Source organism: Limanda limanda, chromosome 4, assembly GCF_963576545.1.
Source record: "Limanda limanda chromosome 4, fLimLim1.1, whole genome shotgun sequence".
Classification (NCBI taxonomy): Eukaryota; Metazoa; Chordata; class Actinopteri; order Pleuronectiformes; family Pleuronectidae; genus Limanda; species Limanda limanda.
In genome coordinates, this window is record NC_083639.1 from 1,045,215 (window position 1) to 1,070,648 (window position 25,434).

The following is a 25,434-nucleotide window of genomic DNA, read 5'->3' on the forward strand; positions in this document are numbered from 1 at the left end:
AACATGAAGGCCTTTTCTGAAAAGGCAATAATAAGCTTGTTGTTTTTCCTCAGTTGTTCTTATATATCATTCTTAGAAGTTGTGCACTTTGAGTTGCAGCTCACACCAGTCAAAAACGTGCTGTTCCTCTTCCGGACAGAGATTTTGGATGTTGTTCTTCACAGCAACTTTCCAGTCCCGACTTCTCTGTTGCCTCTGCTTACCACATCCTCTCCAGCTGCTCTCTCAGGGTTTGGTCTTTTTCCAGCCTCTCCTGCTCCTTCTTCTTGATGCAGCTGTCTCTCGGGATCACCATGTTGACCACCACGATGTCCGGTTGGTTAGCCGTCACCATTTTACCCGTCTGGAGTCGGACGTCCCACCGAATGTTAGCGCGCTCATTCCAAACCACCTTCTGGAGGCGTCTGAAACCGTCACTGTCGCTGATATCGTCAACCATATGTCGACGATACACTTCTTTATATCAACAAACTGCGAAACCTTCTTTCAGATAAACCTAATATTTTGATTATTATTATTATTATTAATCAGCCACATCTCAAAGTCATCTCCAGTGAAAATGTGAAATACTCACATTGTCGTAACAGAATAATCCAAGCTATGGTTCCGGTTTCTGGTTTTATAGTAGTCAACCACATTTCAGGTTCTTCTCCAGCAATCAGAGATGGCTCAGGGTCATGTACAATCACAAGTTATACATAATGACCCCCCAGGTTCCGCTGGCTCCTGAAAAAATCAATTCCCATGCTTTGCTGCTACGATCAATATTGTCATACATCAGTAGATTACACTACGTCTGCAGCGCATCACTTGTAGTAATAAATCCAGAGATAATTACCACCTGACTCCACTCAGCTCTGCTCTGTCTCTCATCCCTTCATCAGGGATCAAAACAAACCCACACACACATTCACTCACACTCTGTCGGTGCATTTGTCAGGGTTCAGACGTTTGGGTTCATGTATCTTGCCCAAGGAAAAGGAACAGGGGGAGACAGGGATCGAACGGCCCACCCTCTGGTTAGTAGACCACCGCTGAACCTCCTGGGCCACAGCTGACCAATGCAATGCAAGGTGTGGTGTTCACGTTTGCACCAGATTTTAACCTTGGTTGTACCTTTTACCTATTCTAGTGTCACATATGGTGTATCGACAGGAGTTTTTGTCTCCAAATCCATTTTTAACAGTTGGTTTTACTTTAAGTATTCACATGTTTATTTATTGTCCATAGCTTTCTAGAAAGACATTGCGAAATACAATATATTATCATTATTATTTTAAAACCCTGGTTACTTGAAAGAGGAAACTATAGGTGAGTGATTTTCCTCTTTCTCTCGTTCAACCACTGATGAAGAAGCTTAATGTGTAACTTCCACTGACTGGATCAGAAGACTAGAGCAGAAATGACATTAGATTAGTTTGTGTAAGAGTGGACATTTTGTTTCGTGCAGAATTTGTGTTTGTTTATTCAGATAGGAGAGGGAAGGAAGACATGAGAAAAAATATATATATATATTTATATATATGATATTTCATCTGTCGGGTGTCAACACTAGACGACACAGATTGAAAAAGACGCTGGTCCTGTCAGTCTTTGTGTCTAATTCAAATTCAAAACCAGTCACAATGTGCCTTCCCCACCTTAAAGAGTTACTGTAGCTACTCAAAGGTAATAATGTTGTAGTTTGCTGCCCCCAAGTGGAAATGTGAGTTTAAAGAAAAGTCCAAAACTTCACTTTTGCATGTATGATTTCTTTTTAATTAGCCTACAAAACTGTAGAAGCGTTCAGATTCCCATCCATCACATTCCATGGTCCCCCTCAGCAGAGGCTCACACGCCAGCACAATTACACACACAACTTTTAATACAACAAACATTAAAATATGCTATGTGCACTAAAAAGCTACCGCCTACATCTCATTGGAACGATCCTTCAATGTAAAATCTGAATTAAAAACTATTAAAAGTTATTAGGCCAAAATATTGTCAGATAGTAAATCCCCCAAAAAAGGTAATAACGTGGAAGAGATTCACCACACTACACTAAATCGTTAATTTATCTATAAAAAAACCCCCTAAAACTTAAATATGTTATGGATTGGGAGCTGGCAAGGCTGTAGTGACCATCATATTTACATCTTCCACTGTGTTTTCCACCAACCCAGACCATGAGGCTACATGAAAAATGAAATGCCCAGGCAAGAGTGTGAATCTATGTACAACAAGATTTTTTTTTTGATATATGCAGTAGACATGATGTGTGGGGACGTGTGTGTTGGTGCCCGAGTTTGCTGGTGATGTTGAGTGTTGTGATGTGATGTGAAAGTCACAAAAAAGGTACAGAGACGTGGATGTTACAGTGCATTCCAGGACAGGTGAGTTGACTCACTCAAAAAAATAATATATATATATATATAAACTATAGAGTACTACTATTTACAATAATGAACAACTATGGAATGATTGAAATTTGTTTGGGTCTACTGGGTTTGGATTTGGATCAAAGTCCTTTGACGTTATTGAGATTATGAATATCACTGCATTCGCTCCCAATTGACCTCTGGAGTGTGTGTGTGTGAGAGAGTGTGTATACAAGAATGTACTAGATATGAACAAATGAAAGACAACTTAAAATCATCAAGTAATCCATCAGCAGTACTTCAGTCTCTCTTCAGTAAAAATGTCCACACTGTTTAAAAAAGATGACAAAGATACATCTCAGTGAAGAAAATAAAGTGCAGCTACAACAGATGAGTTCCCCCCCAAACAAAGCACTTTGAAGAGAAGAAACACACGTGACACAGCAGTCGTAGACTTGTACAGCAAAGTGAGCAAGGCAACAGTACACGGCTGAAAAGAGAGAGAGGGCTACACAACGCTGCTAAGTGCACAAGGCACCGCAGCATGTGTGTCCACCTCCTATGACACAAAGTTGTGGAGTGCAAGGGAATCTGGGAGTTTGATATCGGGAAAACCTTTTATGTTGACGTTCACTTTGGTCCCCATTTTGTTTTCTTCCTTCCTCCTCTTTCTGAAGATACCCTGTTATGATTGTTCGTAAAGGAACAGCCTGCAGCTCCAGGTTTGTGTGAAAAGATCCCGGACACGTGTCGTTCAGAGGATCCACAGGTGACCTCAGCTCAGAGAGGCTCGACAAAGATCCTCTGGTGACAGGAGCTCTGGGTCTGACCCGGAGCTGAGACGCGCTGCGATAGGCTGGAGGCACAGGAGGCTGGATTGATTTCGACAGGCACTTAAACTCGCAAGCGTTCTGGTTTTGCGAGACAGATTTGAGATTGTGTGGCTGCTGATTGCCGAGTGTGTACTTTCCTCATGTTATAGTAAAAAAAGTTGATGATTTATTCATGCAGCTTCACTGCCAAATTCAGCGATGTGTTACAGATCTGTGCAGATTCTGCTCCACCTCCGCAGACCTGATAATCATTTCATCATCTGCGATGACTCAATCTCTTGATCTATCCAACACAGTTGTGTCTTTATGACCAATAATAAAAGGACAATTTCAGTAACAACCGTAAACAGAGTAAAATATTGTCGCATAGGAGTAAATCAGTAACAAATCGGTGTAAAAATGTGGATCACAACCACTAGAATCCTCGCAGACATGCGACAGATTGTGTTTTCAGTAACTTAAAAAGGTGCAAACAACTTAGTTTTGATCAGTTTCTTCAGGAGATTGCGCCACCTGGTGGAGACAACGTGTAGCGGTGCAGCTTCTACAGTGTGAGAGTCTACAGTGATACAGCTTTACAGCACGGTCAACCTAAAGTATTTTTTTGTGCACAGTGAACGGATTCTACAGCTACAGCGCTCGTCCTCCATATAATAACAGACCCACTGTATTGTAACAGGCTACAAAGAACAGAGCATATGCAGGTATAATAATAAATTCAGTGAAAAAATGTTTAAAAAAGAAATTTTTCTTCTTTTAAATATTTAAAATCTTCCCCGTCTATCCTCAAGTCCCTCGTCCGCAGGTCAGGTGACAGGCGACAGCGCCGGGTGAGTGACGTGACGTGGACGGGGCAGCAGAAGATGTCATGTTGGGAGAATCACGCTGGGCTTTTTTTCCGTGTTTGGTGAAGACGCCCGAAATGTGGTGACAGTGTTAAAGTTATTCTACCGATGGATCTGTCTACGTCTAGTCAGTTGTTCCTCCCCCCCGGTCAGAGAAATAAAAAGTTTGTTGGAATGTTGGCGCTCAGAGCTGAGAGTCGGCTCCCAGGCTGTTGAGCTCCTCCGGTGAGTGCTTCTCTCCGCCCGCTGCCGTCTGCCGGAAGCCGGCCGTGATCTCGTCGAACGTCCGGCCCTTGGTCTCAGGCACTTTGAAGTAGGTGAAGACGAAGAAGAAGAGCAGCAGCACGGTGAAGATGACAAACACGTACGGGCCGCAGTATTCCTGTGAAGAGATTTCAAGAGGAGAATCGGTTATTTAGTCGTAGGTTCGGTGAAGGTGAGGAAGTTGGCTTCTACAATTTGGAGAGAAAGCAAATAATTAATGGAAAATAATTTGTTTCATAAACTTGGTTGAATGAGGTGTTCAACAATTGCTCATAAATTCAATCAAATCCAAACTAGAATAATGTTTTCTATAGAGTTAGTAAACCACATGGATACTTGATCCAGTGTTTCCTCATGTTCTCGACTCACCTGTACATACTGGAAGCTCATTCCCACTATGAAGTTGGCGGTCCAGTTGGACAAACCAGCGATAGCCATGGCTGCAGGCCGGGGTCCCTGCGAGAACAACTCGGCCACAATGAACCAGGGGATGGGACCCGGGCCGATCTCAAAGAACGCCACAAAGGAGAAAATGGCCACAATGCTCAGATACGACATCCACTTGTACTCCTCCTACAGGGACAGAGCACAGGAAAAAAATAGATAATATTTATTGTCATTTTTAGCACAATCACTTCATATCGAGTTAGATGCGTTTGTTGATTTACCAGCAGAGCCAAGGCAATGGTCATCAGGACGGCAGACACTGCCATTCCCATCAGCCCAAGCAGGTGCAGAGACCTACGTCCTGCACGCTCCACAACAAACAGCTGCAAGAAAAAACAAGAAACCTCAATGAAGAAAAATGTCAACCTCTAGTAAGTCATTCCTACAGGAATTAGCATTCGCTTTGGTTCTACATGTAAGATCCTCACAGTGTTGGAAAGTGATTTCTAGAATATTGGTTGCAGTAACACAGGAGTATTTAACATCTACGACCTCAGATACGTCCAAAAACAACAACTAAGGGTAAATTAATCTCCACAGCACAACAATTTCAAGAGAAAAGTCTAAATATTAGGAAAATTAAGTCTAAATATTACAGGAAAAAGTCATTGTTTTATCAGAATGAGGTCTTAATCAGTGAAAATAAAGTATCTTGTAATATTATGACTGACACTCTTGCTTTAGTACATTATTCTTTAAATCTCTTTTTCATTAATATGGCCCTAATACTACGTTGGGCAATAACTTGATGCCAACACCATTTTTTAATCTGTGCTGTTGTGTTAAAACTTTGTGCTGTTACTCACCGACACCACAGTAAACGCTGTGTTGACGACCCCGGCACCGATGGTGGCGTAGACCGGCTGCGCTACCCCGGCTTTCTCAAAGATTTGGGTGGAGTAGTAGAAGATCTAAAGACACGACAATAAACAAAATGATGGTTACTATTGGGTTTGTGTGTCTGTTCTCCAGAATCTCAGCCTCAGTCAACATGAGGTGTGTGAAACTCACGGCGTTGATGCCAGACAGCTGCTGGGACAGCTGCAGGATGACGGCGACCAGGAGGGGCTGGCGGTAGTGCGGCGACATGAACAGCTCCTTGATGTTCACCTTCTTCTCCCTCATCATCTGCCGGCTCTCCTCCTTCATCTCCTGCATGTCGGCGCTCACGTCGGTGGTTCCTCTGAGCTTCTTCAGCACTGAAACGAGAGAAAGGGTTGACACCGGTTCAGCTACGTATCTCTTAGTCTTTTTAGTATATTGAATATCATCAACTTCATGTATGTGAACCACAGACTATTTATAGAGATTGATGAAAGGACAGCTCTCAAAAGTGAAGCCAAAACGTCTTGATTGCCTCCTGGGGCATAAGTGATAAACCCTACCTCTGTACGAGCAGATCGGACATGGACCACAATTAAATGTCAAAGTACACATCAAATACAAATTTCCCAACAATGGTTTGTGATATTTTCTGTAGTTCAAGTGTTAATTTTCCAGTAAGTTTGGTTGAAGTTTGTTTTTGATGCTAAATGCTAACAGACTGACGGCATCTGTATCTGCAGCTCAACTTCAAGATCAGAGGCACCCGGGATATTGAGCTTCAACGGGAGGAAGTGGAGGCGCGTCATCCATTTCTATATATGCCGTCTATAATGTAAAGAACTCACCGGTCTTAGCCTTGTTCTCTTCGTTCCTGTTGATGAGCAGGAAGCGGGGGCTCTCGGGGCAGAGGGGCAGCAGGATGCACTGGACCACCGCTGGGATGAAGGTGAAGCCCAAGAGGAGCGGCCAAAAGCTTTCGTTACCCATCAACGCCTCCATTCCAAACACCTAGAACCAACCCACACAATCCAGACATGACTCTCCTGCAGAGCCTCAACCATTCATTGGTATAAATGACCACACATCTGACGATCTGCCAGAGCAGCTTTGCACCAACCTGTGCGATGAGGATGCCAAGGACGATGCCCAGCTGGTGCAGCGTGCCCAGGGCTCCTCGCAGAGCCGTGGGGGAAACTTCACCCACGTACATGGGCACGAAGCCCGTGGAGAGGCCGGAGTAGAGGCCGATCACGAACCGCCCGATGATCAGCATCTCCCAGGAGCTCGCCATCTTGGAGAAGCCCATGAAAGCAGCCGAGATGAAGGCCAGGATGTTAGCCACGAGCATGGAGTTCTTCCTGGAGACGACACGGAACAAGTTCAAGTTACATTTCTCTACACTTCCTCATTCATTCATTTTTTGTGTGTAATTGTACCTACATAGTTATTTTTTATTCTAGTCTATTTTCTATTCTATTCCTTTCACCTGGATTATTATTTACGTGGGCAGCTGTATTACCCAAATTTCTACGATGGGGATAAATAAAGGAAGTTCTTTATAGATTATTTCTAACTATGTAGATTTGCAGGTTGACACTGGTCCGCTGTTTTATATTTTATATAATCTATATATAGAACTCGTACTACATTTTATATAAAATCCAGATTGCACTACTCTTATCCTATCCAGCCTGTGCCTTTGACTTAATATGTTGCATACTTCTATCTACACCGGGGATCAGAGAGAAACAGCTTTTCAATCCCGTCTATGTCCTGTACAAAGCAGAATAAACAATAAAGTTGACTTTACCTTTTATTTCTTTATTTATGACTTTCATAATGTACAATATTGTTTTTTTTCTGTGCCGTTTGTGTTTTTATGTGGATCCCGGGAAGAGGGAGGAACCTAATGAAAACATTATGAAAGAGCAACTCAACCCTAAATCCACGTTACCGTCCTGGCGCTGGTATCCAAAGTGTCCATTACACGGGAGGTTATTTGATTTTTTAGTAATCATGTAATAGTGGAAAAGTAAAGTAAAATAACGATGACTTTTCCTGGAACGTGCAGAGCAACATTTTGAAACCTCTAAAGAGGCATCTGTGTTTGTTCTGTGAGGTTGGTGGACGGATCTACCTGCGTGTGCACAGGAGGAGATGTTTATTGGGAGGTTATATAACATCTGAGTGTGTTCAGCAATAATCCCTTTGTTTCTGGCCACCAGGAAGCTGGTTTCAATTTGTTTTGCAAATTGATTGAGAAATGTTATCTTGGATCCATCTATTATACGCCTAGTTCAATGTTATAAGTGGTTTGTATCGACATCAGATTTTATTCTATTTCAATACCAGCAGGGACTTACCGTCCTAAGCTGTTGACAAAGAGTCCGACAGAGAAGGATCCTATGATGCCACCGACGGAGAAGATGGAGACAGAGATGGACCAGATGGCCGTCAGGGAGTTCTTGGTGATTGGCTCGTTGTAGCGCTCCAACCAGGTTTCATTGATGAAGGCCTCAATGATCTAGAACCACAAATAAAGAACAAATGTTTTGTGAGCTGAAGCAGAAAAACAGGAATTAACAAGAATAGGAGTTTTTTTTTGTTTTGTTAAATCACATTTAAAGAGAATCTTCATTATGTAAGTGGTGTCACATTTAATGTCATCATTGCATTTAGCATTTACTCAGCAGCAGATCAGTTGCCGTGTTCCTCTTGCTCAGGCCCATACATAGTGTTTCTCTGTGACCAGCGGATGGCAGCACTGTGAGAGCGTTACCATATCCTGGCAACCAGGAAGTTTACCAGCATGGTTTAGTTTCCATTCCCCCCCCCCCTCCCTCTGTCTCCTTTACGGAACGATTTACGCATTTTGACAAACACACGCCCACAAGAGCCTGTGTCTGTTTACTTGTGTCACACACCTCTCATGTGATTCAGAAAGGTCAGCACTCAGTCTGCGACTTCAACTGCATGTCTCTCTCACCCCCCCCCCCCCCAACTGGCCTTACCAAACCTTAACCCCCTAGCCCTGTCATGCGCCTCCCGATAGTGTCACATCGTCCATATTTGTTTTGAAACACTTGGCCTCGTGTCAGAGATCATGATGAACTCAAGCTCGTTGGTGGTATCTGGAATAAATACTCAGCCTTGTCCTTGTGAACTAGTTCAGAATAGAAATTCTGTCACTGACTGTCAAGGGCTTTCCTGCGGTGTGGGAACACATATAGAGTGACATCTTGATGCTCTTACCCAAGCTCGGGTAATTTTTCCGCTATCGTCTTGCACTCACAAGACCTTGCTTGGCGATAAAACAAGTGCATCATCGTGCGTACACTGTATTGCACCCCCGACCCGCATGACTATTAGCGTTTGGTTTCAGTTGGTGCCGTCGTTCACCAATCAGGAGCCAGGACCCAACATGATGATGAAATAAAAATGGTGCTTGTCCAAATAAAAGGACACTGTATTTATTGTGTTATCTGGCATTTTTGTCAAGTGCTTCTGCTAAGATCTAATTCTCTGTTCTGTTATTTCTATTTAATGGCTATTATTAATGATATGCAGTGTACTGGATCTGTGGCATCCTTGTTCCTGACATCTGAAATCCATCCTACTTTTCAACGACAATGGCTGAAGAGAAAGGAAACAGTCTTATTACCGGAGCTGCAACAGCAAACCTGCACCTTCCACAGCTTGGTAGACGTCACGATGAACCCGAGCGGCTGATCTTGAAAAGTTACGCAATAACTTTGTGTTCTCTGCCCGAATCTAATCTGATCACACCGCACAGTACAAACCCGCCAGCTGGCTCTTACCATGCACTGGAACAAGCTGTCCATTCATTCGTACAGCCTGTCAGCAGCATGTGTTGCTGGAGCTGACGGGTGACCAGGCTGTCAAGGTGAGCACTGTGTATGGTGCACACACAGGGAGCGTGTAGAATCATTCGGTAACAAGCGGAGTAATCGTCCTTCAAAACTCTGCATTTGTTTGATTGTTTTACAGCAGGATGAAACTTAGTGGAGGCAGATCCAGGAACTTCTTTTTAAATCACTTTCTTTAATATTGTTTATTTGATGTTTTCACAAATTTCCCCGGGAAAATGTATATTTAAGGGACTGATATCTATCAGTGTGTACAATTTTGTGCAGCCTGGTTGGATTTAAGGGGACTGTTGGGCCTTGGAGGATGAAGAGAGGTTGGATTCAGTATTGTGCAACTTTATGTGAATCCAATCTGAAATCTGGATCTAGTGGATATGGGGTTGGTTTCTGGGTGTATACTAACAAACAGGAGTAAACAACTTCCTGGGTAGTTGAAAAACATAATGTGCTCTTGGCTACAAGGCTTGTTTGAATTGAAAGAGACTGCTGGACCTGCAGACACATGCTCCACGGAGTCCTCTCTAGTTTGGTCTAGAATTTGTATATATCCAGCAGCATGTTTTTATTTATGTATTGCTTCAGGACCAGTAAACTAGAAGTTTGCATGTTTAAATAACATTAATCACAGATTGTGACCTCCTTTCGTGCACAAACTTCCCAAATAAGGACACTGTGTGCAGTGTGGAGCAGAGACAGGCATGAGGAAGGAGCGTGTCCAATCAGAGACGCTACAGCACAGAGGAGAGCCAGCGTCACAGGCAGCAGCAGCATCACCACGGCCTCTATCACAAAGAGCCAGGAGGGGCTGCTGATAATCTGAAGTGTTGCTGCTATATATAAAAGTTGCATTCGCGCAATTAAAGCCTCTTAACTGGTTATTAACAAATAAAGGATTAAGAACCTGTGTTGGGCAACAACTTTTGCGCACACTGCACGTGATGTTGCTTAGACCTGAGAGTTGTGTGTGTGTGTGTGTGTGTGTGTGTCTGTGAGGCCAAAGCTGGGGAATGGGAAAGGGATAAAGAGCCAAGAGGGCAGGCTCATACTGGCCCAGTGTGGAACAGGCGACAGGTCCCCCCCGCCCACCCCTCCCGCCCCCGGCGTGCGGCCGCTCGCAACGCGCTCGGTGGCTGAGCCGCACGGGAGCACGTGTTGTTTTCATGGTGGAGACAAATCTTTGCTGCTGACAAAGTGTCGTGCTATTGAGGCAAAACACAGAATTAACTATCAGAAGAATGTGCAGGACTTTTCAGGAACTTAGAGCCGCAGCGATTAGCCGATAAATAGGAAAATGAATCGGCCACTGGATTTAGCTGCTTAAATGTGAGGATTGGCTGGAAACAAGAGACTGATTTGTCTAGAAAGGTTTTGGATGATGAATTAATAATAATTCAAATTATTGTTAGTTGCACCCAGGATGAGGATTATATATTTTTTATGGCCACAGTTTACAAAACATAACCAAGGCTTTCAAAAAAATTCCACTACTAGAGTTTCTCTTTTGTAAACTGTGGCAATAGGAAATATCTGAACAAATGACCCAAAGCCTCAAACTTTATGACCCGAGAAGAAACATACAACAGATCAGATCTTTAGTCAGAATCTCTCCTCTGTCTATTTCAGCTCTTTTCACTCTAACGAAACACAATAAGAGAATGTTTCCTGTCTTTCCACACGGCTTCGACAGTGTGACGACAGTCCTGATGAAAATCGTCCTCACAGAGAGAACAACACAAACACTTGCGGCTCTAGATCCACGTGACAGTCGGTCTCCTGCCCACCGAGGACTCAAAGGAAACGTTAACAAAGAGGTGGAGCTCGGGTCCGTCTGGTGACACACCTGTGACCTGCAGAGAGTCGGCTGTGTAGCCCGGGGGGTGGGGGCAATGGTCTGTGTACAGACCATTGCAAACCGGCCAGACAGGAAGGTTATTGACAGACGACTCAATAGAGACATTCCCCAGGAAATGAACATCTTTAATATACCTGTCTGTTAATTAAACCTACTGTAGATTTAGTCCTCGGGGGGGGGTTTGGAAAACACATCTTCAATTAGCTTGTTTTTATACGGGGATAAATGACTCTGCACTTTAATTTCCTCTGAATTCCCTTGTCTGGATTTTCCCAGCCTGTTCGCTGCAGCCCAGCTCCAATTTTGGTCACAGACAAACTCTTTTACACAGGGATCGCTCAGGGCCTGTTAAGACAGATGTCCTTGGACTTTTGCCTAAACCAGCTATTATTATCTCCGCAACCCCCCCCCCCCCCAACAGCACTGAGTCTCTGGCTGCATCCATGCTACTATGTTTTAATTTACAAACACATCAACTCTGCTACAGATACAACAGAAGATTGGAAACGCTGCTGGACACGTTTCAGTTTGAAAAACTCCAGGGTTGCGTTTGAGAAGTTTGAAAAACCTTTACGTAGACGCTCACAACCATTTGCTCATTGGGTCTTTTTGGTCTGGGCCAATCCTGAGTTGATTTATAATGAGTGCCTTCCAGAAGGAAACAACCGGCATTATGTGTTGCTGAGCCTCTTGGCCAACAAACGTTGTGCGATTAAATTATGTATTTTGCAACGCTACTTTCATTTTCTTTGTGTGTTTACACCGGCTTGAGCATGTCCAGTGTACGTGAGTGGTCATGTGATCTGAGTTTTCAGGCACGTTTGTATTCATGAGGATTAAAATTGATCCAATATTCGTTTCAGTTTTGCTTTTTTTGTATGTATGCAGCCAAGGTTGGGAGGGGGGAGTGATCTATTGGTTTAAATAATGACAGCACGCACACATCCACTTCACACTAATGACTAACAGTGTCTGATTCATGTCTTGGAGATGCTGTTTGAGCAGTTCCATACTCTATGCAAATTCCTCGTCACTCACCTTTTGTGGGGCATTGATGACGCCGGTGTTGTAGCCGAACTGCAGCGAGCCGATCACAGCTGCTCCGACGGCCATCAGCAATGGGAACGTGATTTGCTGCAAGAGAACAGAGAGAGGAGAAGGAAAGTGCTGTGAGCGACTCGTCCAGTTTGACCAGTTGTTCCACATTTTTATCCCATGGACAGACAGATGATTTTGTCTTAAGAAAGAACTGGGACATGATCTGCAGTAGTATCATCTTTCCAGTTGCACATAACTTCCACTATCCCCTTATATCACTGACTGAGAACTTTTATTATCTGATATTACTGCTTCAGCTGCTGGAACATCATGACTTAAAAATAAATGTTGAGGTCGGCCAGCCTCTAATTTTATCTTCTCTGTGTGTTCCTGTCCTGTCAAATGAATAGACTACTAAAAACCTGAAATATGTTGACGGTGTGGTCGTCTCAGACGTCCTTATGCACCATGGTGAGAAGCAGACTGCTTGTAAAACTTTACCTTATGACACCTGAAGCCAGGAGGAACAGGGAAGAGACATTTTTCTTGTTTTCTGGTTTTCTGACTCGTGTTATTGTCTACGTTCTTGTTCCCGTTATTACAGAGTTCATTTCCAGCTTGATCTCGGCAGAGCCGGCTAGATTAGAAGAGATTTTTCTCATTCCCAAAAGCTAATAAACCAGAGCAAAGTATGTCGCTGTCTGTGTCCAGATCTCAGGCCGAAAACCGCCTCAAGCCACAATTTACCTTTTTGTTGTCGTTCCACCTTAAGCCACATCATATGTGCTTGTTCTGCTTCTTTACTCATATTGTGTGATCTAATAACCTGAAAAACCACGTTCCGTTTTCAGAACAACTATATGGAAAAGCAAAAAAGCTGAGTTTCTCACTATTTCCATTTTACTATATCTCATCATCAGTCATCATGTCTGGAGCATGAACATTTGCCTCAGTGTCTTGTGATTCACACCAAATCCTTTGCTACGCTGAGTCACACTGGATAGTTTCCTCGTGTTGTGGCAACATAATCACACGACCTTCACCAGTGGGAGATGTCACCTGTGGATCTTTTCTTTATCGTGTGCAGACCAGGCGAGCAGAAACATCACTTCTTCTTCAAAAACACGATATGAGTCATTTTATCACGAGAATCAACCATTCAGACTTTGATACCACAGAGGAATCTAAGCCTGATATTTACTTTTTTACTCCTTCGTGATTTGTTTTTAGGATCCATCGATCTCTGACGGAAACAAATAGACTTGGAAAAGTTTATTTGATGTGTGTACTTTGATTTTTAGATTGGCCTTGTCCCACCACCTAACATGGAGGAGCCTGGGTTTATGAACCATTCTGCAGCCAGGGGGCGATTTCGACACTTTGGCTTTACTTTTGGAAAGCTGTCATGTCGTCCATTTTTATGTTAAGTCCTCGGGGGGAAATATGGTTCTTTTGCGACTTATACACTCAGCTTTGTTCACCACCTGGTTGTTAAGCAGATTGGTGGTAGACGGGCAGAACACAGTGGGTTTTTACCTCTTTAAAGTTGACATAAAAGATGCTGAAAGAAACTCTGTAGGGCTGAGAACTGCAGAGCTGGCTGATTATTCAACTTATTTCTAAAGAACCAGTTGATCCACAATTAATATGAAAATAGTGATTAAAGATGCTTGAATTATAGTCAGGTTTGCAAAGTTTTCCACTTTTAGTCACACCCTGAGGCAGACTCTGAAATTTTAATTTCCTGAGAAGATAAACAAAAGGCCAATCCCGGAACTAGCAGTATTCTTTGTGACAGCAGTGGCCTGACACACAAGTTTAAAGAGCTTCTATTTATGAGCCTCAGAAGCCATTTCTTGCATAATGAAGAGGGCGGAGAGAAGGAGGAAGAGGAAGAAAAAAAAGAGAAGAAAAACCTCTGTGTGTAGTTGTGGAGGCAGTAACTCCAGCATGCTCCGTCTGAAAAATGGGGCTGGCTAGAAAGACTTAAAGACCCGAGAACAGCTCTAGGCCAATCAGGTTTCTTGTTAGGGAGGGTCATCAAGTCCATGACAGAACTGTTTAGGCACAGTATGTAACACACACACACACACATACAGAGACACTCACACACACACACACACACTCAGCCACGTTGCAGACGAGAGAACCAACCAGAAGCAAGAATAAGAGCCAAGCCCAGGCTGCTGCTGATTCAAGAACAGATCTATACACCACCAGCTGCTTTTCACTACAAACACAAAACGCCTCTCTTTCCCGTCTGGGGAAGGGCTGTAATTGTTTGCAGAAACTCCCCCTGAAGGTGGACCTCAGGATCCAGATGCAAGCGTGGAGACGGCAGCGTGTGTTCTTGTGAAATCAAACACGCCTCTGTGACATCTTTAACTTTAACCCACAAACCAAGAGACCTCCCTCGGCCTGGCCTCATTGAACAAACAGCGTTTCAAGGGGCAAATGTGTCTTAAGTCCACATATAGTGATCACACTGTTTCTTTAAATGACAAAAAACATGTGAAGCGTTTTAATAAACAACAACTCTCAGAGTAGGAGAGGGTATTGATGCGGTTTCTCGTACGAGGGAAGCGGCAACAACACAAAACACAACCTCCTCACTGGGGAAACAATGGAGTCACACCCAATAAAAGTATTTTTGTGACTATGTCCTTGAAGCTGTGGTAAGTGATCGGTCCTTATCCGCTGCTGTGGTTCTCTCTGCAGTACCTGGAGCAAATCTCAGGAAATGCCATCGTCATGTTTGGGGCTACAGGAATACACTGTCAATAAAGAATCACGAAAGTTTGATAGGTTTTGAGTTTTACTGCTGAGGGAATCCTCCATGTACAAGTCGGAGTGACTTTTTCACTGCTTTACTTTTCAATCTGAGATACAAAAAAAGAGAGAGAGAGGAAAAAGAAACGTGACTCTCTGGAACTAACAAGCAGACACAGCCTCAGTCTCAGCTGCCAGGATCCACCAGGATCTGGCAGGACTTTGGAACCTGGCCTCTGAAAACCAGCTTTTCCTCTTCCAAGACTGACTCAATGAACAGTGTGGCTTCTGGAGAATTTTCTTCAAGCCACAAACAGAGGACAAAATCTTTATGTAAAAGTATCAAGACATAATTGCAAGAAGGCAATATCCATTATCTACTTCCTAGCCTTTATTTTATGTAAATGCCCCCTAGAGCCCAAACACGAATGCAAATGCATCCTCTTTGCATGTGAAAAGTAAAATGTGATGTGGGGAGGCAGCCAGTAAATTCTAGTCGAGTCATGGCTGTGGTGAATATTAACACTGTTGATAGCAGCTTCCGTTGCTTGACAACACGACCTCACGACTGACGGCAGGCCACAGGACTTATAAAGAGCCCGTTAATAAAGCATATGATGCAGTTTATTTGCAGAAGATCAGTGCAAACATCCCAGCAGCTCATATCGTAAACAGACCACAGGCATTGAACAAACGTATTATGTACTAATGCTAAAACACAAGCAAGAAAACTGTATTAACTTGCGGTCTAACGAGACAAAGTCAGCGACAAAGTGACGTAAATTCTTTGAAACACAAGGATGTTGTGGTTTATTTAAAATAGGAGAGATTGACCACAACTAAGCATGTAAACAGGATGTGATGCACTTTTTAGTGAAGCAGAAATGGCGGCAAGACAGATGATACGAGGTTTTTAGAGATAATCACTTTACAGGCACTAGAAAATACAAGATACGTTATAGCTTGAGTGGTTATCTTTAATCTTAGTGGATTTCTGGCTACTGTTTGGCCACAGGTCGACTAGAAAGTGATCCTGAATTTCTCTTGCACGATGCTTTGACACTTTATTGTTATCTCTTAAATACAACTTCTAAATTACTCCAACTAAACACTTCTTGAATCATCAGAGTCAGACTCACAGGGGACTTCCTCTACATGAGCTCAGACAGTCTCTAACTTTAAAGAATAAAAGGAAGAAGTGGGCGATTCTCTGTAATTCCGTCAGGGTTTAGTTCCTCCTCTCCAGGGCTGTGACAGAGTGCATGCGATGGCCTACGCTGCCACCATCACATCCCTCTGCACGTCGCCTCTTCAGGCTCAGTTTACACAGCGGCAGGGAATCCAATCTGTCCCCCCTGAGCTCACCTCCTCCCACTGCGCTCTATTCAGCCCTGAAGCCTCCTCGTCCTGATCTGCCTTTTTGTTGTATTGGAGAAGAGCATTCACCAAAAAGACAATTTGCAAGCTGTTCAAATAATAGCCCAGAAAATAAGAAAAATTATTTCCATTTTTTCTTTACTTTTACTCGTGACAAAAACAATTGATGAATTGGTGTAAACTACAAAGTTAAAGAAGAGCATTGTGTTGTCTGTAATTAAATATCTTCCCCTGGTTTATTTCTCTGGTAAATCTCATTGCTCAGACTTCCTTGGAAGAGAGTATCACTCACTATGAGTCTTGAAAAAACATTTCCTGGTCGCTTGGAACAATAAAGAATGATCAATAAAGAATTATATTATCAAGTGTTTTATTGCCTTCTATGTATTTACAGTGGTTGCTCTCTGTTTGGGAACGTTGGTGTACAGAACCTCCGCCAAGGACCAACAGTCCTGTAAAATTCTATCTATCTGCACCAAATTTTACATAGATATAACCTCCCAAAATGTGTCTGATTTCTCATCAAGACCCATGAATTATTCCCTGGGAAGCAACGCTGGGAAAGGATCCTGGATCAGCACCAAAGTTTGAGTAATTCTTCCAAGGACCAACCCACACCCTTCCACTGAATTCTGTGGTAATCCAACGGTTAGTTTTTTTGCATTATCATTCTGTCTAACTTACAAACAATCAAGCGGGACAAACACGACCTCCTGGGTGGAGGGAACAGTGGGACTGTTGTGCCTCTGTGAGATCAGAGTTTGTATTTGTCATGATGATATTGATAAAGGCAGGTTTTGACGCCTTTGTGAAGGGTTTTGATTAACTAAGGTTTGTGCTTTTTTTCCTGGTGACGTTAAACGAAGCCCGCTGAGAAGGAGGCAAGCAGAAGTGAGAGATCCGTCCAGTGACTATAAAAAAAAACATTAAACATGCACTCTCGCTTACTGGTTCATCTCAATTAAATCCCGAACTGATCTTTTAATCCCAACTTTCGCAGCACAGCCTCATTATGACTCATTAGGACGTGGTCCCACTCTAAGACGTACTGAACGGAGCTAGTCATGCAGACATAAGTCCATCTACTGGACCCGGGTCTTAAGGAGAGCAGGAGTTGGCAGATTTCTGAGCGGCAGAGAGGATGGAGGGGGAATTAAGCCGCATGTGCAATTAATTTTCGGTACAATGTGAGGCTGGTTGTTGGCTCCGGGCTCCCAATCAAAATACCTGTGCTGTCGAGTCTGTCAGAAATCAAATGTGTAGGAGCTGGTTGGCTCAAAACAGAGCTGGTCAACTGTATGCTTGACCCCAATTAGCATTTCCCCTTCTTTGTTGGGGGAAGATTAGAGGATGAGGTGAGTTTTCAGGCCCAAACAAAGCTGAGTGTTGCTGAGAGAGACAAAGTGGGACGGCGAGCGTCATTCGTTTCACATTTTGACGGAGAAGCAAGCAAACTGTTGTTTTTTTTAAATGGAAAATTACAAACCAGAAGACGGTTGAAGTTGCCTTGTGTGACATTAACTGAGCCACACCTAGCTGACTCGATCCCAGGACAGGTTTTAATACACGCACTGATCAAACATCCTACTAAAACACTTCCCTGAATCGGATTTATGTCACCAGATCTATGAAGCTGCAACTTCCTATACTCTGGAGGATTTCTACACTAGGTCACCCACTAGTCCAAATGTGATGGTAGCAACAAAACCCCCAAGAGGGAGTGAAGCCCAGTCTGGGAGGGAGAGGGTCAAGACTTTCCCTCCCACAGGGTTGACCACTTCTCCCTGCAAATCTGCCGTCGGCAACTGGGACCGATTCCCATCACGTCCACAACAAACCCGTGCAGCTGAAGGGCGCCGGCAGGATGCTGTGCACGCTGAAACACAGCCTGGAGACAGGGAACAGCCACAGCTAGGGAAACAAGTTCTGGCCACTGTGTCAAACTGAGCTGGCCTGTGCTGCTCTCCTGGGTGAATGACGTACGCACCTCACTGGGCTGCAGGACTGCGTTTACGCAACAGTCACCACAAGTCTCAGCTGGATGGAAAATGCTCCATCACACGAGATCTGTTCTATTTACTTTCTGAGCAGAGAGCGTCACAGACTGAGACACTGAAGAGTGACGTCCTCACGTTAAATCATTATAACCATACAGTTGGGATTAGTGAGAATGTCAGGCTTTAACACATTAATAAATTACATAAATTACAAGTGAACATTTTGTTTCGTCTTTCATACTCATTTAAATTGGGGCCAAAATCCCCATTGCAGTTTCAATAAATTTGCAAATATTGATTATTAAAATGTCTAGAAACTATTCTGAAACTGTTGATTAATCGATCAGTGCATTTCATTTTTAGAAGTCGTTATCAAGCAAAAATGCAGACTTACTTGGTATTTAATATTTTTGCATTGTTATATTGCCATTTTACCTCTGGAATAAATCACGGTAAGCCACTTCTTCCTCAGCTGCTCCTATACTATATCAATTAATATATATATATCTGTATAATAAAAGTAAAATATTTCCCTCTGAAAATATTAAAAAAATAACTGGATACTTTGCACTAATTAATGGGGATAAAGAAATAAGCAGAATGAGTTGTAGTAGCAGTAGTAGAATAAAAATATCCTCTTTAAGTTAAATACTACAAAAATAATACTCAACAATTACGAGACGCAGCGGATTTAGTCAATGTGATGTCGACCCTCCATCATTTCACATGAAGCACAACAAAATACACATTTCTAACCCACTGATCTCGCGTGGGGAGCGGAACTAGAGGTCTCCAGAGTGGGGGACACTGGGACACTTTAGGGGACACACCGGTCTCATCGCAAGGCTCGTTGACAACAAATGAGTCACGGAAGTAATTTACCTTTCCTGAGTCCATAATGGCAGCGATCGGGAGGAAATGGACTCAGTCTTCCTTCCTCTTTCCTCCTGGAAAAAGTCGCCCGATGTGAAAGAGCTTCCTCCGGGAGAAGCAGCGAGAGAAGGCGGCGGCGGCGGGGACAGAGGCGAGGGTCTCCCGGTGGGGTCTCTCACAAGAGGTCGCTCATCACGGAGGTTCGGGTTCTAAACTTAAAATTGGGAGTTTGAGTCTTTAGGTGGAAACGATGCTTCAGCCTCTGTGAGTCTCTATTCTCCCCGAGATCTGAGTGTGGAGCTCAGGAGGCTGCACCGCGGCTTCGGCTCAGAGGAGTCCCGTCCCTGGTGCCTCGGACCCGGCTCAAATATTGGGGCTGACGCAATGTCTGTGGGGCGTGTCTCCATCAGAGCCCCGCCCCCGCCTCTCAAAATGTGCTTTCTGCATGACGCATTTATGAGCTAAACTAAATTGGAAATTAACATTTACATTCTTCATTTAGCTGATGCTTTTATCCAATGAGACGACTTACAATAAGTGCATTCAACCCACGGCAGGTACAAACCCAGAACAACAAGAATCAAGAAAGTACAATTTCTTCCATTAAAAAGCAAAACTACAAAGTGCTATAAGTAAGTGCCATTTAAGTGCTACTAAATTGTTAGTTTCAACATTTTTTTAATTCAAGGTATAGTCAGAAGAGGTGTGTTTTTAGTTTGCAGCGGAAGATGTCTAAACTTTCCGATGTCCGGATGTCGATGGGGAGCTCATTCCACCATTTAGGATATACAAGGTCAATAATATATATACATAGCCTTATCTTTATTATTTATTCATATTGTACAAGATAATTGTTAATTAATGACTTGCGGAGAAGGGGTGAGATTAAATAGGTTGGTACTTCTTCTCATTCCTTTTTGAGTACTTAGATTAAATCATTAAAGGTTCAGTGTGCAGAATGTAGTGAGATCTAGTGGTGAGGTTTCATGTCGCAGCTGAATCATTTACATGAGTGTAAAAATGACTGAATGATTAAATTAATTGACTCACTATTTTATATAAGCAAAACGTCACACGCACATTAATGCATTCAAATCATAATCCAAAACAGAAATGAGGTATTTTAATCGAAACATTAATAATTTATTTGTTATATACGTTTGGTTGATAATACATTTAACTTTTACTTGTAAGTGTAGGAGTTTTACTTGTAATGGAGTAGTTGTATACAGCAGTTATTGTGTATTGACAGCCTAAGTTTGTCCCTTCACGGATACTGTTGTTGCAATCCGTTCTGTGTAAAAACTAATAGACGTTTACGAGCAATTCTCCCATGTACTTATTATTGGCGATAGTACCTGATAATAGAGTGAGTACACAACAGCAGTATACTACTTTTCCTCAGCTAAAGGATCATAACTAGTTATTAAATACCATGTATTGTTAAGTGAGTGCCAGTGTTTATTCAATTAAGCCATTGGTTGTTACTTTGAAGTTAATGAGGGATTTCATATAACTGCCCAAAAAGTTAAAAAAACAGTTATGTCAGAGCTACTAGTATATTTTTCTGATCTTTCTACTTTATTTTGTATATATGAATATACTCCATATGTAGCAACTATAGAAGATTTTTCTATTCTATACAGATCTTTATTCCATGTCGTGTTGAAATGGTTTTAAAAGTGCAGCATCTTCAGCTCTCAGCCTTTTAATAATAAGTGAATCGTTCCACATGTCTGCCCTCCATTTCACCTCCTTTGATCTGCACTGCTTGTTTGCAAAGGCTTGGAAAAAATATTACAAAATGAAAACTACGCACTACCTTTTGTTTGGGATTGAGGGGGGGGGGGGGGGTCTCAGAGTGAATGTGAGAAAAAAATTAAGAAAATAATTCGAGTAGCCAAAAGGGAAATTCGTGTGCTTGCACAGCGTATGAAAGCACGCAGGGTAACTGGTTGACTTTGTAAAAATTAGGTCCCTTTTATATTATACGTGCTGCCTTTTGACCTTTTAACATTGGGGAAATGATAACAGGGGAATACTGAGGAAGAGCTTGGACCTCAAATGGATAAAACTGTATTTCCAACCAAATGAAACAAGTAAAAGGAAACAAATCCAGCTACTTTCAGTATGTACTCACTGTCAAACATTGTCACAACCATTTTTCCAGGTATCACTCACCTTCTCGCTTATTTACACTATATCAGTCATATCGAACCTATGTAAAGTATTTCCCCTGCATCCTCTTCCTGTCCACGACCAATGTAAACTATATCCCATACACAACCAAATATGAAGTACCATCATGACTGTACCTGTGATGCGCGGCTCTCGCTACAATAGAATGGAAAGAAAATAATCGTTATAGTAAAAGAGGAAGCGCTTCTGCATTCATACAACTGCAAGCGGACAAGGAGAAAAAGTGTCCAAGTTTGTTGATGTTTCATTTCTAAAATGTAAATCCTTTGAAAGCCCAATAAAAACAATAACAGACATTTTATGGAACAAAGACGCAGACGAAGGTTCTGAAGGATGGTATTGTGCACTAAATCAAACGCTCAGGATGCCAGTCACGACGAGTCCCAAGTCTTGTCCTGTTTAGGCAAAGCCTTTGCTGAACAAATAAAATACATCGCATTATTAACTGTTCATAAGTTTTGTGGCGCACAATAATCTTTAAAGATTGGGTTACTTGTTCAAAGACGATTCCTCTTTTACCTGGATTCCATTGGAGCCAAAGAGAATTTAAAGGAATGAGAAATGACTAATTTCGAGGAATAGGGAGACATATTGAGAAAAACGCTCATGACTCCCTTTCTCGTATAAAGTTAAATGACCTGGTTGACACAACTCAGCCTGATGACCTGTACAGTAAATACAGTATAAATCACCAGGCAGCTGGCTCTATGGTAAATAAAATAGCATATCTATAGCTCACTAATACCCATGTTGAAGCTCAGTTGTTTAATCCTTACAAACACTAACATTTAAAGGCACAAGGTTGTAAATAAACAAGATATAAGGTGTGTATTTAGGACTTATATAAGTGCTGGTAGGTGGATTTTATTATATAATATACTCTCGACGAAGTTGGCAAACTGGCTGTATGCTCCTGTTCCAATCTTTAGACTAAAGTAAAGCTAAATAAGAGTTCTCTTTTAATTTAAAGAATGTAAACAAGTTTACATTTGTTGTTTTTTACATTTGATACAAATATGATGTGACCAAAACTAGGCTGGCCACTTCTCTCTGCATCTCATTTTCATGCTGCACTGAGATAACCACCTGCTTGCTCTCGCTTATCTACAACCATAGAGTCAGTGGAAGGGACACTGGTCAAATTAAAAAGGTCAAATAGTGGAGCATGTGTTCCCATGTGGCCTCACGACCAAGGTTCCAGCTCCCATTTGCTACTCAGCAGACTCTCCTCATGACATGTCTGGCGCACGATTACCACATTCATATCCTTGATATTGCCGCCTCATCTCGGGATAGTGAGATCAAATATCCATCATAGGCATAACACTGGTATAATCTCGTCATCTACCTTGCAACTAAAAAGTGGACAAGAATTTTGGGCCAAATTTCGGACTTTTCATCATAAAAGTTTTTGCATTGTAGATTACGTCAGACGCTCCCCTTTTTTTTGTGTTGGCAAATTTTCACCCAAGTCAACTGGCAGCTCAAATTCTCCTGTTCACAATAAGAGCATCGGACTCGCTTTGTGCCCTCGTGCACGTAGGCTCCCCTGCCATGTTATTCTCACGGGTCAGTGTCCAACACCGGCCTTTGTTTGGCTAATACTCTTCTCAGAACGAGCTTTCAATGCTCTGGGAGCTCAGAGTTTTCTCCCCATTGCTCTTCAGTGACTCCTCTGTTTGAATCTGTTGTTAAAACAGTGAGCTACACCCAATCTGCACCTTGTAAAAATAATCAGCAGCAAGCATCCTCCTCATATCCGCAAACTCTGAGTCACTCCCAATGTCTAGGAGTCCTAATACAGGTGCTCGTCTGGGAATGTACTCAAATGGGTGTTTTGGGCTTCATGCATGAATGATAACTGACTTCTATTGCAGAGCAAACCTCACATGAGATAATTGGTACTCAAATAAATCAATAAAACAACTAACCTGATGAAACCGATGATAAACTAAAGCCTCATGTAGAGAAAGATTGAATTTACTCGATGATGTTGAAACAGTTTACACACCTTAAAGTGTCAAACACAAAAGCCAAATAATCAGGTGAAGACTTCTGGAGAGCATTCAACCTAATTTCAGCCTGTGTCGGTATGTGTTAATAGGTAGGGCATGAATGTGGGCGGTGGAGTATTTAAACCCCAATGCACATGCCTGGAAGAGTGATTTGCAATGGAATACTACAGGCAGGACTGTGGAAAATCACTGCAGTGTTAGCATGGAGCAGTCATGGGTTAACTCAGGTTAATTTCTTACAGACAATCATATCTGTACAATAGTATTGAGCCAGATTTAATAAGCAATGAGTTGCATTAATGCTGGTTGGTGATTTTTTTTAACTATACTATAGCTACTAGCTGAAGCAACATGATTATCATCCAAATGCTACGGGTCAACCTTTTCATCTAATTCAAGTGGCCAATAAACAAATATTCAAAATACATCAAATGATTCCTTTAAAGTCTCAGTAACTAATCTTTTGAGTTTATCTCTGCATAAGAAAGACTTTCATTCTTGAAAGGATCTTATCGGATCACAGTTTAGTGATGATGAACGTCATTGAGGTATTCTGTGAACGGAAATGCGACAACAGGATACGTATTACGGCATCCACCTCTTTGCAGGAGCTCTTCCGTTAAGCGAACATGCAGACGCAATGCGGACACTCCCAAGAGCCGGGGCTTCTATCAAATACACAAATAAACCTGGGTTGTGGTCCAGAACAACACGGAATGCTTCAAAGTCCTTCTGTTATTCTGGGGTCACAACAGTACATCACTGTCTGTGTCTGTTGTTCTCGTCACTACTGCTTACAGTACATGGGAGATTAGACCATGAGATGTCAGATAGGCCGTTATCTTCAGACATTACACGTCACAAGATTCAGTTGTTAAATCAAATAGATTACAGATTACATTCTTATTACATAAGAATATAATTTAAAGGCTTTATTGTATACACTGCCGCAAGGGACTTTAAGATACATTTGAGCATAAGCACACTCCCCAAAAAATATTTAAATCATTGAATTTGGTTTCTATGATTTTATGTCACATTTGTGGATCTCCCATATTTGAGCTGTGAACACAGAAGCCTTGTAATGGAGCAGTGACCCTCCAGTGGACCTGGTTTTCTGCCACTGGCGAAGAGTTACGGACTAGGCTTCTTTGTTGAAAGTACCCCTTGGCTCATCACTTACATGTCTGGTAGGCCGAGCCCTTAAGCTGACTTGTCATTCATCTCTCTAAGCATTTGGTATTTAATTGGCCAACTGGACTTAATGCCAAGCTGGGCCTAATACTGCTGCCAGTTATGCCAACCCTCTGAATGGGGCTTGTACAGGGCGACCATTACTCCTGGCTGCATTACTTGTAAAACCATGGAAACAGCAAATGTAAACAAATGTATTCTGGGACAAAAGGAATGAACCACAGTTATTGGGACACCTTTTCAAGGCTGGCTATTGATATGGCTGGGGATAGCAATGTATGTCTGTCGGTTGGTTCAGACTGAAATCTCATGTTCCCAGGAGCATTTAAAGAGGCTTTGGAGGTGGGGGCCCTACATACAATCGAACCAGAGCCAGAACCCCTCCAAATAAGTATCCATAATTTGTATACACATACAAATAAATACCAGCATAACATAAATACACTTCCGCCCAATCCTAGGCACATCATTCACACAAATTTAGACATTATAGTCGTACGCCAAACGTCTAAATGAGCTTGTGACAGAAAGTAAGTGGCATTGGGCCTTGTTAGAGGCTTTTAAATTGATCGTAGACTAAATTGTTGATGCTGTGGACTGACCTATTCTGCTGAAATTATATTGCCTGCTTTGCCAATCCTGTTGCAAGGCCCCCAATG

General features: G+C 42.4%; 1 protein-coding gene across 1 annotated transcript; it reads right to left on the reverse strand.

The window, feature by feature from the left end:
* Positions 1–1,735: 1,735 nt before the first annotated feature.
* On the reverse strand, positions 1,736–19,713 carry slc2a1b (solute carrier family 2 member 1b). Its single transcript, XM_061069813.1, has 10 exons — positions 19,377–19,713; positions 12,352–12,447; positions 7,938–8,098; positions 6,692–6,932; positions 6,420–6,582; positions 5,761–5,948; positions 5,556–5,660; positions 4,971–5,072; positions 4,672–4,875; positions 1,736–4,420 (listed from the first exon to the last, which is right to left on the reverse strand). Exons 1-10 carry the CDS (start codon positions 19,389–19,391, stop codon positions 4,223–4,225), a joined length of 1,473 nt encoding a protein of 490 aa, XP_060925796.1. The 5' UTR covers positions 19,392–19,713; the 3' UTR covers positions 1,736–4,222.
* Positions 19,714–25,434: the final 5,721 nt, after the last annotated feature.